We start from the raw sequence: 16061 nt of genomic DNA on the forward strand, positions 1-16061 counted from the left end.
GTATGGAGGGGTGTCAGCTGTCAATGAGAGCAGACCCCCCCTCTTAGGCTGGGCAAACGATTTTTTTTATTTTTAAAAAAGAAATAAAAAATTAGATATAATTATATAAACATTTACTGCAATACAGTACTGAAACATTTCAGCTGTGAATCCTTCTTCACGTGTGAGGGTCTTCAGCTCAAAATGAAATGCTTGGAGTTTGTAATGTAGGGTGCTCTGGACGGGTTAAACTTTAATGCAGGAAAAATGTATTTCCCAGAAGCTACAGTATACTGATTCTGATGGAAGCCCGTTTCCGCCAGGGAGTAAAAAAAACACACACACTTTTTCATTGACAAAAAGCAACACCACACTCTTGTTTAAAGCACCACGTCTCTTCCCGTTAAAAGGAGGAGATACTTTACACTTTAACTCTTCAGTTTACAGAGAAATTTCACCAGAGCCTCTTCTCTTCTTGTGTCTAATTTTTAGTTTAGCAGGATTCAAGCAGGATTTCAGATGAAAGGCAGTGACCTCAATCAAGCCCAAATCATAGTTGAACCCGTTCAGAGCCTACATTACATTTTAGCGTTTCATTTTGAGCAGAAGACTCTCACACCTGAAGAAGACTCTTTTAAGCACATACGATGCTGTAATACAGTTTAAAATAATTTAAAGTCTAAATAGTATCAATTTGAATTCTTATCTCTATTAATATAACTATCAAGTGGTATTAAATAAATACAACTTTTTAGTATAGATTTCACTTTTTTATAAAATGTATTTAGCGGGTTTTTGTTGACAGCTGGTACAGCACCCCACCGCTGTCAGAATATCCCCCCTCCAAAAATCTTTTTTTTTTTGTTTTGCTTACAGTAGTACTTCTCGCATTTAGAAAGTTAGGTGTTAGCATAAACTATTATTAATCAATAATATTAAATTAAGAACTGTAATAAATTGTGCTAATAATACATTCTAAAAACTACAGTATGCTTAAGAGTTGTTCAACCAGTTTTTTTCAGCACAGCCAGCGGACTGATTACAGATCAGTCCCAGTGTGTGAGATCTTGCTGTTTGATCTGTGCTTGATCTTTGATCTGAACTTTAATAGAGAGCTTATCTCTGTAAATATATTAATATCGAGTGGTATTAAATGCAACTTTTTTGTATAGATGACACTTTTCTAAAATGTATTTAAAAATAAAAATGATTACAATTGGCAAGACTGTAGCTTTTTCACGATACCTCCTAGAGTTATGAAAACACTTGCTGTGTGTACAAAGTAAATGTGTCTGTTTTCACAGCCTACACTATGTCGTTTTTAAGCCATTTTTTTTAAACAAATGCGTGATTCGATCAACGAAATGCTGTGGTGTTACTTTTTGTCAATGAAAAAATAAAGTATTTTCGTTTACAAAGACGGTTACAAAGAATGTGGACCAGGGTAATACTTTGAGTTTACAGCTTGTCCAACGTCATTCATTATTAATACTATTAGTAATATCTTCGGTAAAGACTTTGATGGCGACAGCTCAAACACTGTACATGAGAGGTTGAGCTTTATAAGCTCCACCTGGCGGTTATTCCGCAAACTATTATCTTACTTGCGGTATTATACGGTATAATACGGTAATTTTGTAACATATCCTTGCAGATATTATTTTCAAAATAACTGATCAAGTAAAAAAAAGTAGCAATATGTCCCATGTGTATTAGCATGTCAGAAACCTTTTTTCTCATTTCCTTTTATGAAAGAAATAAATAGGCTAGAAGAAATTATTTTCCCCCTTTTTATTAAGGAGAGCAACTGGAGAAGCTGTTTGCCTGTTAAAGCATTGTATCTATACTTGGATTGATCACTTTCCAAACTGTTATGTGAATAATAAAAAGTTATATAATAAAATAAAATATTTTCACTGACAGTCCTGGAGCCCAAGCTCGCATTGATACTGAATAAAGTTCATGTTGATTCATGGGTTTTGATAAATGCAATATGGATTTTGTACTAGAACTTGACACTTAATTGGATTATGTGTTTATGGATTCTCAGAAAATATATTACTTTTGTCATGCTCTTCAAAGCAATATTGACATAATTATTAATAAAACAGAAGCACAATTTTGCTTTTTTGTATCACAAAAAATGTTTTTGTTTGACCTATTTTTCACTAAATTTGGCATTTAGTTTTCCAAATTAAATTAAAAGGTCTACTTTTAAAAATAATTTTATATTTTCATTAGGTTTAATTTGTAGTTTTCTGATGTATGAGATGTATTTAAAGCACTGACCAGTAGGTACTTATATAGCGCTGTACTATCTAAAAGTTTGGGACTGGCAAGGTAGCACAGGGCAGATTATTGAGAAAGGGATTCAACTCCTGCTTATATAAGGGCAATTTAGCATGGCTAATCAAACTATCAATATCTCATTGTTACATCAGTGGTAAGCAGAGCACCCAGGGGAACTTACAAGAACATGGAAAGAACATGCAACCAGTACACCTGTGGAAACGTCAGTTGAATATTGGAAGGCTGAAATATGTACAGTAGCATTAAATATGTACTGAAATATATACCAGGAACATGGTACCACTTGACATATCCACTGCTTCTTTCTTGAGCATTACAGAGTCCTATTATGAATGCTCAAAAGCATGTCTGTTGACATACAGATAAATTACCCCCTTTCTCTACGGGGAGATGCAGAAACAGTGCTGAGGCTGGACCAACCCCAGTAAAATCAATCTTTGCAACCCTAGTATGGTCTGTAATTTACAGATCTTTCCATTTCTCTTTTTAAGACTTACAGTTGTACGCAAACGTTTGGACACCCCTGGCCAAATTACATTTTGTTGGTTTTCTAAGTGAAAAGAAGTTAACAACCTCTGCAGTGAACAAATTAAATTTTGACATATTTGTGCAAATTTTAATGCACAGTTACTGTTTATTTGCTGAATTTAACAGATGGAAAAAATAGGGCACCCTATAAGTCAGTACTTAGTAATACCCCCTTTGGCAGAAATCACAGCCTCCAAACATTTCTTGTAGCCAGCTAACAGTCTTTCTATTTTTGCTTTAGGAAATTTTGAAACCCTCTTTCTTTCAGAACGCTTCTAGTTCAGAAATATTCTTAGGTCGTCTTGCATGCACTGCATGTTTGAGATCTACCCACAGATTTTCAATAATATTCAAGTCTGGGGACTGTGAAGGCCATTCCAAAACCTTAATTTTTCGTTTCTTGAAGTACAGATGCAGCCATTCAAAATGGGTGAGGTATTTCGCGGCATACCCCGGTGGGCATGTCGCAGTATCACGCAGTTCACGTGTGTCACATGGCTAACTATCCGGCGTCGCCTTGTAAAACCACCAGGGGGAGCTTAACCTCTCATGTACAGCATCTGAGCCTTTAATTTTGAACTGTGTATTACAGCATGTTAATCATCAGTCATTAAAATGTTGGTATATTTTATGAAAGCAAGATTGCTCAGTTGGACAAAAGTACACAACCTACCTTTATCAGAAATATTTATGCATCAGAGCCTTTACTGAAGATATTACTAATAGTATTAATAATGGATGACTTTGGACAAGCTGTATACTCAAAGTATAATTTCTTTAGCACATTTGTACAAGCACTTGGAATCTGTCCAAGCCATACTTTGTCAGGCATTTTGTTTTACTTCAACGGGCATAAAAACTTCCTTGCTTTTAACAGAGCGTTTCATAATTTCTAACTACGAAAATGATTTAAAATGCGACACCTATCATTCAACTAGAGCTTAAAATATCACAAGGATCCTCAAGAGCACAGCAAAGAGTGTATTAAAAGACACTTGTATTTATCAACGCTTTCTTTTCCGTATACCAGATTTTATGGAACCACTTCAGAGGGGTGTCAGCCAGTCAGATTCCAGGAATCGGCACTTTAAAGGAAAAATACACACCGGTATTCCATTTCTCCCTAATGATTTTAAGCATCGAAGTATTTAACTAGCATGTGAAATAGCGTGTGAAAAAGTGGTAGTTTTAAGCTTTTCTGCTAATATAATATGGAATCGCGTATCTAAAGAAGTTGTGTGCTGCGACAGGGCTGTGTAGGGCTGTTTCGCCTGCCTGCCTGTTCATGTGAGCTGTCTTGTAGCCTACTGGTCTAGGTGCGTGACTACCAACTGGCAGGTTGTGTGTTCGAATCCAGCTGGTGCTGGACTTTTCATTTTTATTTATTTATTTTTTAATCGCGTAACATAAACATATTACCGTATGCAAACTGTACTGTATACAGTATTTATATGTATATTTAATGTCTTAACTGTGCCCATTTAAGTATTGAATATTCATATCTAATTTTACCACTGAAGGGAAATCTTAGTAGCTGAGCATAAAAAGAATAGGAGCATACTGCAACGCGTGTGAAGGCCATAAACGATATTAATTTTGGAACATAAACATACAGTATATGGCTGGTCTCGGTACTTTAAAGAAAACATACACGAAACATGGTTTCATTATGACCAGAATCGGTCTTGAGATATTTTTAACTTGATTTACAGTATTTGAGAGGTATGTCTTAACACCGATACTACAGTGCTTAAGTACTGCTCACGTATATGTTTCTAGGTTTATATTATGCATTTCATACGGTCAAATTACTTTTGAGCAACTAATAAGAAGCGCGAAACGGTATGCGTTTTAGTTTCGTTTTTGTGCTGGGACCCGTGGATTGATTAGAGATATCAGGTACATACAAGTCATTTTTTAAATGTTGTAGTTCGTCTTGAAAAAATGTTACGAGTACATCATCTATCAACAATTACACAGGTTCTGTTTCCATATTTGCGGATTTTGGTTACATAATATTATTTTCTAGATTTCACGTTGTGAATATATGATTTGGGCAAACAGAGCCGCAAAGAAGTACATTATGGGTTGTTGTTTTTTTTTTGCAGTTTTATCTAGAACAAGCGATGCTTAAACCTTTGTCTGATTCTTGTGAAACTATCCACACGACAGTTACAGTACCTAGGAGTTGACTTCAGTGATGTCACTGATGGGATGTTTCTAAAAATCCATCCTCTGTAAAACGTCTTCTCTAGTTGTCCTGCATATGTATTCGCTAATGAAGCTGTGTGTTCTGAGCCTGGATCTCTACATTTCTGTATGAACCAGCTTAGAGGGCTAAAGACAGGTTGTGTTTAAATTGAGTGTAAGGCAATTTATGCTTCTAAAGTCATGATCAGCATTTATTATTGTACTGTGCTGTAAACTTGTTCTGTGCCAAGTCACATTATTTTATAGCGTTTTTATAGCGTTATCAAATCCGGTGGCGCTGTGTGTTAGTTTCCTGACTCCCATGTCACATGGTCTGTGATTGAAACCTTTGAAACCGGTTTAATTCGTCAGAGCCAGCACTCCGGTTGTAAAGTAGAAGCAGGCGAGATTTCCAGCGAAAGACACCCCCCCTTCTTCAGGTGTGAAGGTCTTCTGCTCAGAATGAAACGCTAAAATGTAATGTAGGCTCTGAATGGGTTCAATTATGATTTGGGCTCCATCCAGTTGCTAGCGTTGAACTGTGTGTTGGATGCACATGAATTGAAGGAATGGGCAAACATAGCTGATGCGGATCCACAGAGCCAGCATATTAAGATGTTTATAATTAGAGGCAATTTGTTTAAATAACTAGGTATGGATACTGATGTGCAAGAGAGGTGGAAAGGCTGTTTCCTTAAGCCAGCACTATAAAATGTTTTATTCTCAGTGAGATGCTACCATTTCATAGTGGGTTTCTAACACTGTGTATAGTTCCATCCACACAGTGCCTTTACTTCCATCCATTTCTAATCTCTTTATCCAGTACAGAGGATTTGGAGCCTATCCCAGTAAGTGACGGACACAAGGCAGAATACACCCTGGACATAGCGCCAGTCCATCACAGGACAGACAGACACAAACACACGCACACCAGGGCCAGTTTAAATCTAAACTCAGAACCTTTCTTTTCAGAAGACTTAGTGTCTGTATCTGCTTCATTTTCTAATTTTGGTAGCACCTCTAACTGCTTGTCTTTCTTATATGCATTTACTTTGTAATCTGTGGTCCTTTTATCTGTTTTTACATCTACTGTATTGCTTTGAGATGCCACCTTTAATGGTGATATATCAAATAAAGTTTTTTATTATTGTTATGGGGAAACATGATCAGATTTTCCCTGGTTCAGAAAAAAAGATCTAAAGTATACTAGTTTGTCACTTTTCTCATTCCCTTTGCTAAATGACTTTTCATACTAATCTGATCAATCTAACTGCCAGTTTTCTGTGCTTTCTCTATCCTGCTAGATTTGCAATTATTCTGAAAATTTTCATCTTGAAATAACTCATTTCTAAATACCCTTTTCACTGTTAACATCTTGCAGGAACTCTGCGACAAAATATACACTCTGACAGTTCATCCTGCTACCAACATTAAATAAAACAAATCTTAAGATTTCTATATTTATGTCTTTATTTAGTGGTTTCATTAGTGACAAAGGCTAAACTTTCTTGGAAAAATGTCTTTTATGTGTTGCGGAAAAAACTGACTTGCTTTAACAAAATATGTTTACAAATCCTTTCACCTGGCATTTTCGTAGTTAGAAATTATGGAACGCTCTGTTAAAAGCAAGGGAGTTTTTATGTCCGTTGCAGTTCTTTTGCAACATGAATATAATTATATCGTTATTAATTTCTTGAGATACGCGATTCCATATTATATTACCTTTTAATCAAATTCTAAAAGTATGCTTGTTGACTCCGGTATCGCGTTAGTTAAAGACTTCGATGCTTAAAATGTTTAGGGAGAAATGGAATACTGGTGTGTATGTTTTCTTTAAAGTACCGAGACCAGCCATATACTGTATGTTTAAGTTCCAAAATGAATATCGTTTATGGACTTCACACGCGTTGCAGTATGCTCCTATTCTTTTTATGCTCAGGCACTAAGTAAAAGGAGATGCTTCATATTGCTTGACTACTTTTAAAAACTAAGTTATAAATGCAGACGCTCCCTCGGTGCGCTGCTCTGGTGCGCCGGCTCTTACACAGTGCCTGTCTGCCGTAAGCGTTACAATATACATACCCAACACTGCTTGTACCCATCTGTCATGCAAATAAAACACCTTGAATTGAATTGAATTGAGGGGAGAGGGGGGGAATACTAAAGCCAATACTGGCTCAATGGGCTTTGACGTGCTAATGCGTTGGTTTAACAGTCCGGGTGTGGCAGGCTTCCAATGTCAACTCGACTCGATTGGAAGACAATGAACGTATTTTAGCCCTAAATGAATTAATAGCAAACATGGTTTACATAAAATACATTTTTCCAAGAAAGTTTATAATAATATGATCTATAGTTGAAATCTGAGCCTACTTTAAAAATAAAGGAAAAGCATTTTCAGAGAGCAATCACGCTGTGTTTATGTAGAAAAAGCGATTAGGTTTATGAGCAATCTAATTACCTATTCGCTTAAAACGCTATATAAAATAAAGTTTATTTAGAGATGAATGATCAGTGTCGCAGTTTAAATAATGGGAGTCAGGAAACTAACACACAGCGCCACCGGATTTAATAACGCAATAAAAACGCTATAAAATAATGTGACTAGGCACAGAAAAAGTTTACAGCACAGTACAATAATAAATGCTGACCATGACTTTAGAAGCATAAATTACCTTACACTCAATTTAAACACAAGCTGTCTTTCTGTATGAACCTCTAAGCTGGTTCATACAGAAAATGTAGAAATGCATTAGCCTGATTATGATTAAAAAACACATAATTAAACACGCGTTTGGGATTTAAATCAGAACACGATTTAAATCAATATAAATGTTTATATTGTAACGCATACTGTCCAGCCTCCATTTCTCTATAAAAATTTACTCTGTTGCACACACACACACAATAGAAGCAGGAACCGCTGTCAGAAGGGAAGATATGTTCAAAATATCGCAAATATCGATCATGTTGTGATATTTTGAAATATAAAAGTCAATTGATTGTCCATAATATCGCTTACCTATTTTTTCGAAGAAATGTTTGTTAAAAGAAAAGTCCAGCACCAGCTGGATTCAAACACACAAGCTGCCAGTTGGTAGTCACACACCTAGACCAGTAGGCTACAAGACAACTCGCATGAACAGGCAGGCGAAACAGCCCTACACAGCCCTGTCGCAGTACACGGATATAATCATACCGTTATTAAATTCTTTAGATACGCGATTCCATATTATATTCCCTTTTAATCAAATTCTAAAAGTATGCTTGTTGACTCCGGTATCACGTTAGTTAAAGACTTCGAAGCTTACAATGTTTAGGGAGAAATGGAATACCGGTGTGTATTTTTCCTTTAAAGTACCAAGACCAGCTATATACTATATGTTTATGTTCCAAAATTAATATCGTTTATGGCCTTCACACACGTTACAGTATGCTCCTATTCTTTTTATGCTCAGCTACTAAGATTTCCCTTCAGTGGTAAAATTCAATATCTACAACGGGCACAGTAAAGACGTTTACAGTAAGTCTTTCTACGACAGACCAACGGACCACGAGTGCCCCTGTCGGTCAACCAATCACGCACCGCGTCATGATACGCGATACCGCAGCCAATTACTTGCGGTACGTGTCTGTACCGCGCACTTTGAATGGCTGCATCTGTAGTTCGTGGTTAATTTTGAGGTACTGTATGTTTTGGATCATTGTCTTTTTGTAATATATAAACTCTTTTCAGTTTCTTCACTGACTGTGGGACACTTAGTAGAATCCATTCTTCCCTCTACCCACACAATATTTCCAGTGCCACGGGCTGCCACACAACCCCAAGGCATAATGGATCCACCCCCATTCTTAACAGTTGGCAAGGTGTTCTTTTCTTCAAATGCTTCTCTTTTTCTCTCCAAATATACCTTCGGTGATTGTAGCCAAATAGTTCTTATTTTGCTTCATCAAACCACAGATAAGCCTCTGGTATATCTAAGTGTGTTGCATACTTCAGACGTTGACTTTTGTGATGAGATTGCAGGTAAGGTTTCCTTCTGATGATTCTTCCATGCAGATCATGTTTGTGCAAGCAACGCTGCACAGTAGACCAGTGCTCCACTACTCCTATGCCAGCTAAACCTTCCTGCAGTCCTTTGCAGTGATATGGGGGTTATGCTTTGCATTCCTGACCGGTTGAGCAGTTCTGATTTTTCTTGGTTTTTCAAATCTTGTCTTGACTTCAACAGTTCCCCTTAACTTCCATTTCTTAATGACTTAACAGACAGTGGAAATTGCAAGTAGGAAGCCTTCCCCTGCTTTGTAATAGTCAATCATCTTTATTTTCTGATCCTCAGTCAGCTGCTTAGAGGAGCCCATGGTTGTTGAGTGTAAGCACAACACCCTGTGAGGTTCGAAGAGTCAGAGAATTTATAAAGCTCTGGAATTGTCACTTGACGGCCTAACAAGTTAATTAAGAGACCTGAGACCTTACAAAAAAATAACACTAGTGGATTAACTGGAAGGGTGCCCAAACCTTTGCGCATACTACATTTAATGTTTTATTTTTTTCACGAATATGCCAGCTCTGAAACTATCCTTGCTGCTCAAAGTTTAAGTTTCAAGTTCAAGTTCACGTTTATTTGACATGCCAGCCATATACAAGTATATAGTGGAATGAAATATCGTTTCTCCTGGCCCACGGTGAAAATAAAGACAGGACAGACATGACACTGACATAGACATTGTAGACAGGATACACATAGTGCAAAGTGCAGATAGTGCAAATTACAAGGCAAATACATAATACAATATACACAACACACTGGGAGGATTTAAACCCTGTTTCTGGAGTTGGAGGAATTGGACTCCAGGGTGTTGAGGAGCCTGAGGGAAGAAGCTGTTAAAGTGTCTGGTGGAGCTAGCCCTTACACTGCGATATCTTTTCCCAGATGGTAGGAGGGAAAAGAGTTTATGGGAGGGCTTGGAGGGGTCATCTACTATACTGGAGGCCCTGTGTAGACAGCATGTGTGATAGGTGACAGAAATGGAAGGGATTTGTTGCAGGGTCTTGCGGTCTGAAGCATTGCAATTCCCAAACCAAACAGTGATATAGCTGGTCAAGGTGCTCTCAGTGGTGCTTCTGTAGAAAGTGGTAAGAATGGGCAGGGGAAGGTTTGCCCTCCTCAGTCGCCGCAGGAAATAGAGTAAACAGCTGCTCTGGTTTCTTGGCTGGGGAGTTGGAATTGAGGGACCAAGTGAGGTCATCTGTAATGTGTGCACAAAAAAACCTGGTGCTTTTAACTGTCTCCACAGGGGAGCCATTGATGTACAGTGGGGAGTGATGAGCATGGGCCCTCTTGAAGTCAATGGTTATCTCTTTTATTTTGTTTACATTAAGAGATAGGTTGTTGTTTGTGCACCAGTCTACTAGCTGCTCCACCTCCTCTCTGTATAGTGACTCATCATTGTTTCTGATGAGGCCCACCACTGTCTTGTCATCAGCAAACTCGATGACGCAGTTTGAATAGTGCTTGGTAGCACTGTCAAGAGTCATCAATGTGAACAGCAGTGGGCTGAGCACACATCCCTGGGGGTTCTGGTGCTAATTGTGATGGGGCTGGAGATGTTATTACCAATCCAGACTCTGAGGTCTCTCAGTCAGAAAGTCCAGAATCCACTTACAGAGGGAGGTGTTAATGTTCAGCAAGCTCAATCTTTTCTGTTAGCTTCTGGGGAATGATTGTATTAAATGCTGAACTGAAGTCAATGAAAAGGATTCTTAAATAAGAGTCTTTCTTATTCAGGTGGGACAGGGCCAGGTGAAGGGCATACAGGGCCAGGTGAAGATACAGCATCATCATTAGACCGGTTGGGGTGGTATGCAAACTGAACGGGGTCCAGAGGGGTAGGGAGTCTGGACTTTATGTGGTTCATGACTAGCCTCTCGAAGCTCTTCATGGTAAGTGGTGTGAGTGCCATGGTGCGATAGTCATTTAGGCAGGACATGGCTGACTTCTTCAGCACTGGTGTAATAGTGGTGGATTTGAAGCATATGGGGATGACTGCCTGACACAAGGAGATATTAAAAATATCTGGGAGGACATCAGCTAGCTGTTCTGCACAGTACTTGAGCATGCGACCAGGTATATTATTGGGTCCAGCAGCCTTACGTGGAATAACTTTGGCTAGTGTCCTCCTTACATCAGCAGGGGACAGGTAAAGCACCTGATCATTGGGAGGAAGTGTGGTTTTCCTCGCAGAAACTGGGAGTCATCTGGCATCTGGGAGTGAGGCATCACCGTCACTGACACGTGGGGTAGTCCTGTAATCAGTAATGGCCTGGATGCCCTGCCACGTGCTCCGCATGTCTCTGGTGTCCAGGAAGTGGCCATGGATTTTTGGTGCATAGGTGCGCTTTGCTTCCCTGATGGCTTTGGACAGGTTGGCCCTCACAGTCTTGAGGGCTGTCTTGTCACCTGATCTGAATGCAGCATCACGGGTTCTTAGCAGTGCGTGGACCTCAGCAGTCAGCCATGGTTTCTAGTTTGCCCGTGTGATGGTGGATTTGTGATGTCATCTATACACTTACTGTTGTAGCCAGTCACAGATGCTGCATACTCCTCTAAGTTGATGAGATTTCCATAGGTAGCAGCCCCCTAAACATATTCCAGTCTGTGTATGCTGGGATAAGCATTACAGAGATGTGGTCAGAGTATCCCAGGCGGGGCCGGGAAATAGCCTTGCATGCATCGCAGATGTTTGTGTAAACTAAGTCTAGTGTGTTCACCCCTCTGGTTGTAAAGTTATCAACAAGTGGCAGAGTTTTAAAAGAAAATTGTCAGTGAAGTTTTCGGAACTGTGAATTGTGTAATGTGAACACAAGTGTAGTGATTTGTAGGGTAAAAAAGACCTGTTACAGGGTGTTATTTATATTAATATGTGCATTGTATATACATTTTGATTTCTATATTTTGTATTCTTACTGTATACAGTATCATTAAACTAAAACAAAATGTGTCTTTTTATTTTATTTAATGTAATATCCTAAGAACAAAAAAATATTTGTAACTACAATCTGTAAATTAATTTCTTTATCCTAGCACATTACATGTAATTACCATTCAAGCTTAAAAATGTCTGTGTATAGCAGTAATTATTGGCCAAATATTAAATGATAACCTCTTATATGTGAGTATGTGATGCATAGATTTATTAATAGAATGGCAGATCACAACATCCTTAGATAGTAGGCCATGCCACTTGGTTTCAAGGATTGTCCGTGACTAAACCATCTGCTTTTCTCAGTGGTCCCTTTCATTAGCACTGGTCTTCATTTTTGAGTGTATTCATTTGTCGAGCTCAAGTTTCAAACATGAAGCAAATGCTCTAAAGCCACATATAAGCACATTATACTACTGAATAAAGTCTGAGAACAACAAAATATAATAATTTTATTATTGCTGAGCAGAGAGTATATGAAGGTAAGTTAAATTTCTAAAGTTAATTTCTAATTCATCCACCAAATGCAGTATGCATGAAAGTGTGAAGGACTAGATTTCAAGACAAAATTAGTTTGTATTCATGTATCTTGACAAATTTTATGCTCATTCTTATCTGTTAATGTGATAATCAGCTTGAAAATATTTTAAATAAAACTGACTTCTTTTTACAGAATCCTGATACAAATGGCAACTTGAGAAAAAGAATGAACTACATGACTCAACCAGATTCTAACAGTGACCAAAGAACTGATGCTGGCAGCAATAACAAAGGGGGAGTTTCGAAACAATCCTTAGTGGGCCAAGTACCTTCAGCAGCATTGTCCTCTATGTGTCATTCAAGTCCCAATCCTTTCAGTCACTCAAATATAACCTCAGCTACACTGTTATCGAGAAGCACTCCACCGGCACCACCCTCAACTCCAACTGCATCAACTCGTATCCCAACTAATGTTTTTGTGGGATCTGCCTCTATACAGCAATTGCTTGGGCCCAAACTTGAGCACATTCAAATGGCTGGAGACAAAATGGAGTTTAATCTAAAACAGGCATCACCAAGCCCCGCAGCTCCTGCTTCTACTCCTACTGCATCTGGAACAAGTAAAATCGACAAGTATGCACGTATTCTTTTCCCAGTTTCCTTTGGGGCTTTTAACATGGTTTACTGGGTAGTCTACTTATCAAAAGACACCATGGAGTCAACAGATGGATCAGCCTAATCTGGTGTTTGTCTTTTTCTATCATTGCAAAAAAGTAACAGTACTAACTGTAGGGGCTTATTTATCTAGTTTTTAAAAGATGTCATCATTTTTCAACATTGATAGTACAGAAAAAGCTAAAAAATGAAAATTAAAACAATGACCTCAGGCACTGTATACAGAGAGTAAACATATAAAAAACATTCATGTGTTGTCAAAAAAGCTATTTCATAATGAGCATGTATAGAACAAAAGCATTCCAAATATATTAAATTGCATTAATTAAGCTTTGTGTTTTTGGTGGATGTATTTGGATGTTAGTGATAAATTATTTAATCCAGCAATATCAATTTGTTATTTTTATGTTACAAAGCATACATCCATTATTAAAAGACAAACTCATTGACTCTAATGTCTTATTAGCTGGAACAAAAGAATGATTTGCTCATCTTTCCTATCATTTTTGTGACAAATATGTGCTCTCAAAACACATTAGAAATCTGTCATTTTCATGTTTTAACCATGTGCAATGCTTCCCCTTGGGTCTATAATAGGAATAGTATCAGTAAATGATAACTTGGTTCAGATGTTTGGTTTTTATTGGTCTTATGAGTCCCCTCCAAATATATATAAAAAATGTATACTGTAGATGTGTACTTTATAGCTCAGTTTCTGCATTTGCTTTTGTATCCAGCATTACCTGTAAATTAATTTTGTAATATATCTTAGAATGATTCACACCATACCTTTGCTTTACACTGTAGTGTTAAACTATTGTAAAATAGCTCAGTGGTATAATGACACTTTTGATCATCCATGCAGTAGTATACCCTGAACCTTCAAGGTCTTGTTGACCTTTCTACTAGAGTGGGCTACTTGATGTTCCTCTTGTGATAAATTCAATTGTGTATCTTTCACACAAGCAACTCAGGACATGAAAGCAAACAAAGAAACTGAGATGACAGCTGTGAAATGTATTGGTTTGTGGGGATAAACCATAAGACCTTATATTTGACCATAATAACAATTTTTTGGGGAATGGCTTCAATGTTTCTTAACTCGCAGTTGCATTCCATTTGCTCTTCCTTCTAATAAAGGTTTTCCACATTAATTGTTTTTTTCCAGTTTCGTTAGGTAAGCTAGGAATTTCAGGTGGAATTAAATGATTAGGCACCTCAAAATACTATCACTGCATACTATTGCTGAGTTTTAGACAAAAATAAACATTTTGCCATTATGCATAAATTATTGCCTACGGTATGACTGGTATGAATGTTCAGTTTTAGTTTTTACCAAAACAGCATATAAAGCATGTGTATGATGGATTTTGTCAGCATTAGCATATTTATAAAATTTGATATATGTAATTAGATAAAATTGTAAATGCTTTAACAATGAACATAACAGTGACCACAGAATACTTTAAATCAAGACTGATGATATGATGTTCCAGAAGAGCTTTGACCATCTTAACTCCATCAGCCTAACTTCAGGATCAAGAAAAATTAGGAGCAAGTGATAGCATGATTCCAGGTTACCTCACTGAAGAATCCATAGTTTGCCTTGATTAACCTAACAGTTATATCAGGGTCTACACACAGCAAAATGCTATTGATTAGCGATTATAATAATAATAATAATAATAATAATAATAATTGCTTACACTTATATAGCGCTTTTCTGGACACTCCACTCAAAGCGCTTTACAGGTAATGGGGACTCCCCTCCACCACCACCAATGTGCAGCATCCACCTGGATGTTGCGACGGCAGCCATAGAGCGCCAGAACACTCACCAAACATCAGCTATCAGTGGGGAGGAGAGCAGAGTAATGTAGCCAATTCATAGAGGGGGATTATTAAGAGGCCATGATTGGTGAGGGCCAATGGGAAATTTGACCAGGACACCGGGGTTACACCCCTACTCTTTTCGAGAAATGCCCTGGGATATTTAATGACCACAGAGGGTCAGGACCTCGGTTTTACATCTCATCCGAAGGACGGCGCCTGTTTACAGTATAGTGTCCCCATCACTATACTGGGGCATTAGGACCCACATGGAACACAGGATGAGCGCCCCCTGCTGGCCCCACTAACACCTCTTGGCAAGATCACTCAAGGGAGGGGATTAAGTCAAAATACTAGGAAGGTCAAGCTTCAGTGTCATGTACAACAGAACCCACACTTGTTTTTTGTGATCCTTCCATTTAAATTCAGACATTTAAATTCATTTTGTTACTGCCATTTCAAGCAATCTTCATGGTGATTGAATGGGATACCTGCATCAAGAATTGTTAGTTCCTAAAGATGCAGCCATTCAAAATGCGCGGGCGATACCGCATTATTTTGCGGTGCGCTTTACGCAGTCTACCGTGAGTTACCGGTAAATACTGCTAGTTACCGTAAATTATCCTATAATACCGCAAGTAAAATAATAGTATCTGGAATTTCCGCAAGGTGGAACTAATAAAGCTCAACCTGTCGCCATCAAAGTCTTTAACGAAGATATTACTAATAGTATTAATAATGAATGACCTTGGACAAGCTGTAAACTCAAAGTATTGCCCTGGTCCATAATTATTTTTTTCATTGACCGTCTTTGTAAAAGTAACACCACAGCATTTCGCAATCACGCATTTGTTTCCAATCATGCAAAGTACAGTAATTTTTGAGAATCGATTCGCCATGCCTTTCACATGCTCATAAAAGAGATTGATTTAGGAACATAAACATATTACCATATGCAAACTGTACTGTATACAGTATGTATATGTATATTTAATGTCTTAACTGTGCCCGTTTAAGTATTGAATATTTATATGGAATTTTACCACTGAAGGGAAATCTTAATACCTGAGCATAAAAAGAATAGG

The 16061-nt window shown here is 37.8% G+C and overlaps 1 protein-coding gene across 2 annotated transcripts in view; it reads left to right on the top strand.

The window, feature by feature from the left end:
- Nucleotides 1-14300, top strand: part of gabra4 (gamma-aminobutyric acid type A receptor subunit alpha4) — a 104918-nt gene extending 90618 nt beyond the window's left edge. For both annotated transcript variants that reach the window (XM_088627373.1, XM_088627381.1), the window contains one exon: nt 12665-14300. In XM_088627373.1, coding sequence (XP_088483499.1) covers nt 12665-13210 — 546 coding nt within the window. In that variant the 3' untranslated portion in view covers nt 13211-14300. The remainder of the gene's footprint in view (nt 1-12664) is intronic.
- Nucleotides 14301-16061: the final 1761 nt, after the last annotated feature.

Source organism: Lepisosteus platostomus, chromosome 1, assembly GCF_059453375.1.
Source record: "Lepisosteus platostomus isolate fLepPlt1 chromosome 1, fLepPlt1.hap1, whole genome shotgun sequence".
NCBI lineage: Eukaryota > Metazoa > Chordata > Actinopteri > Semionotiformes > Lepisosteidae > Lepisosteus > Lepisosteus platostomus.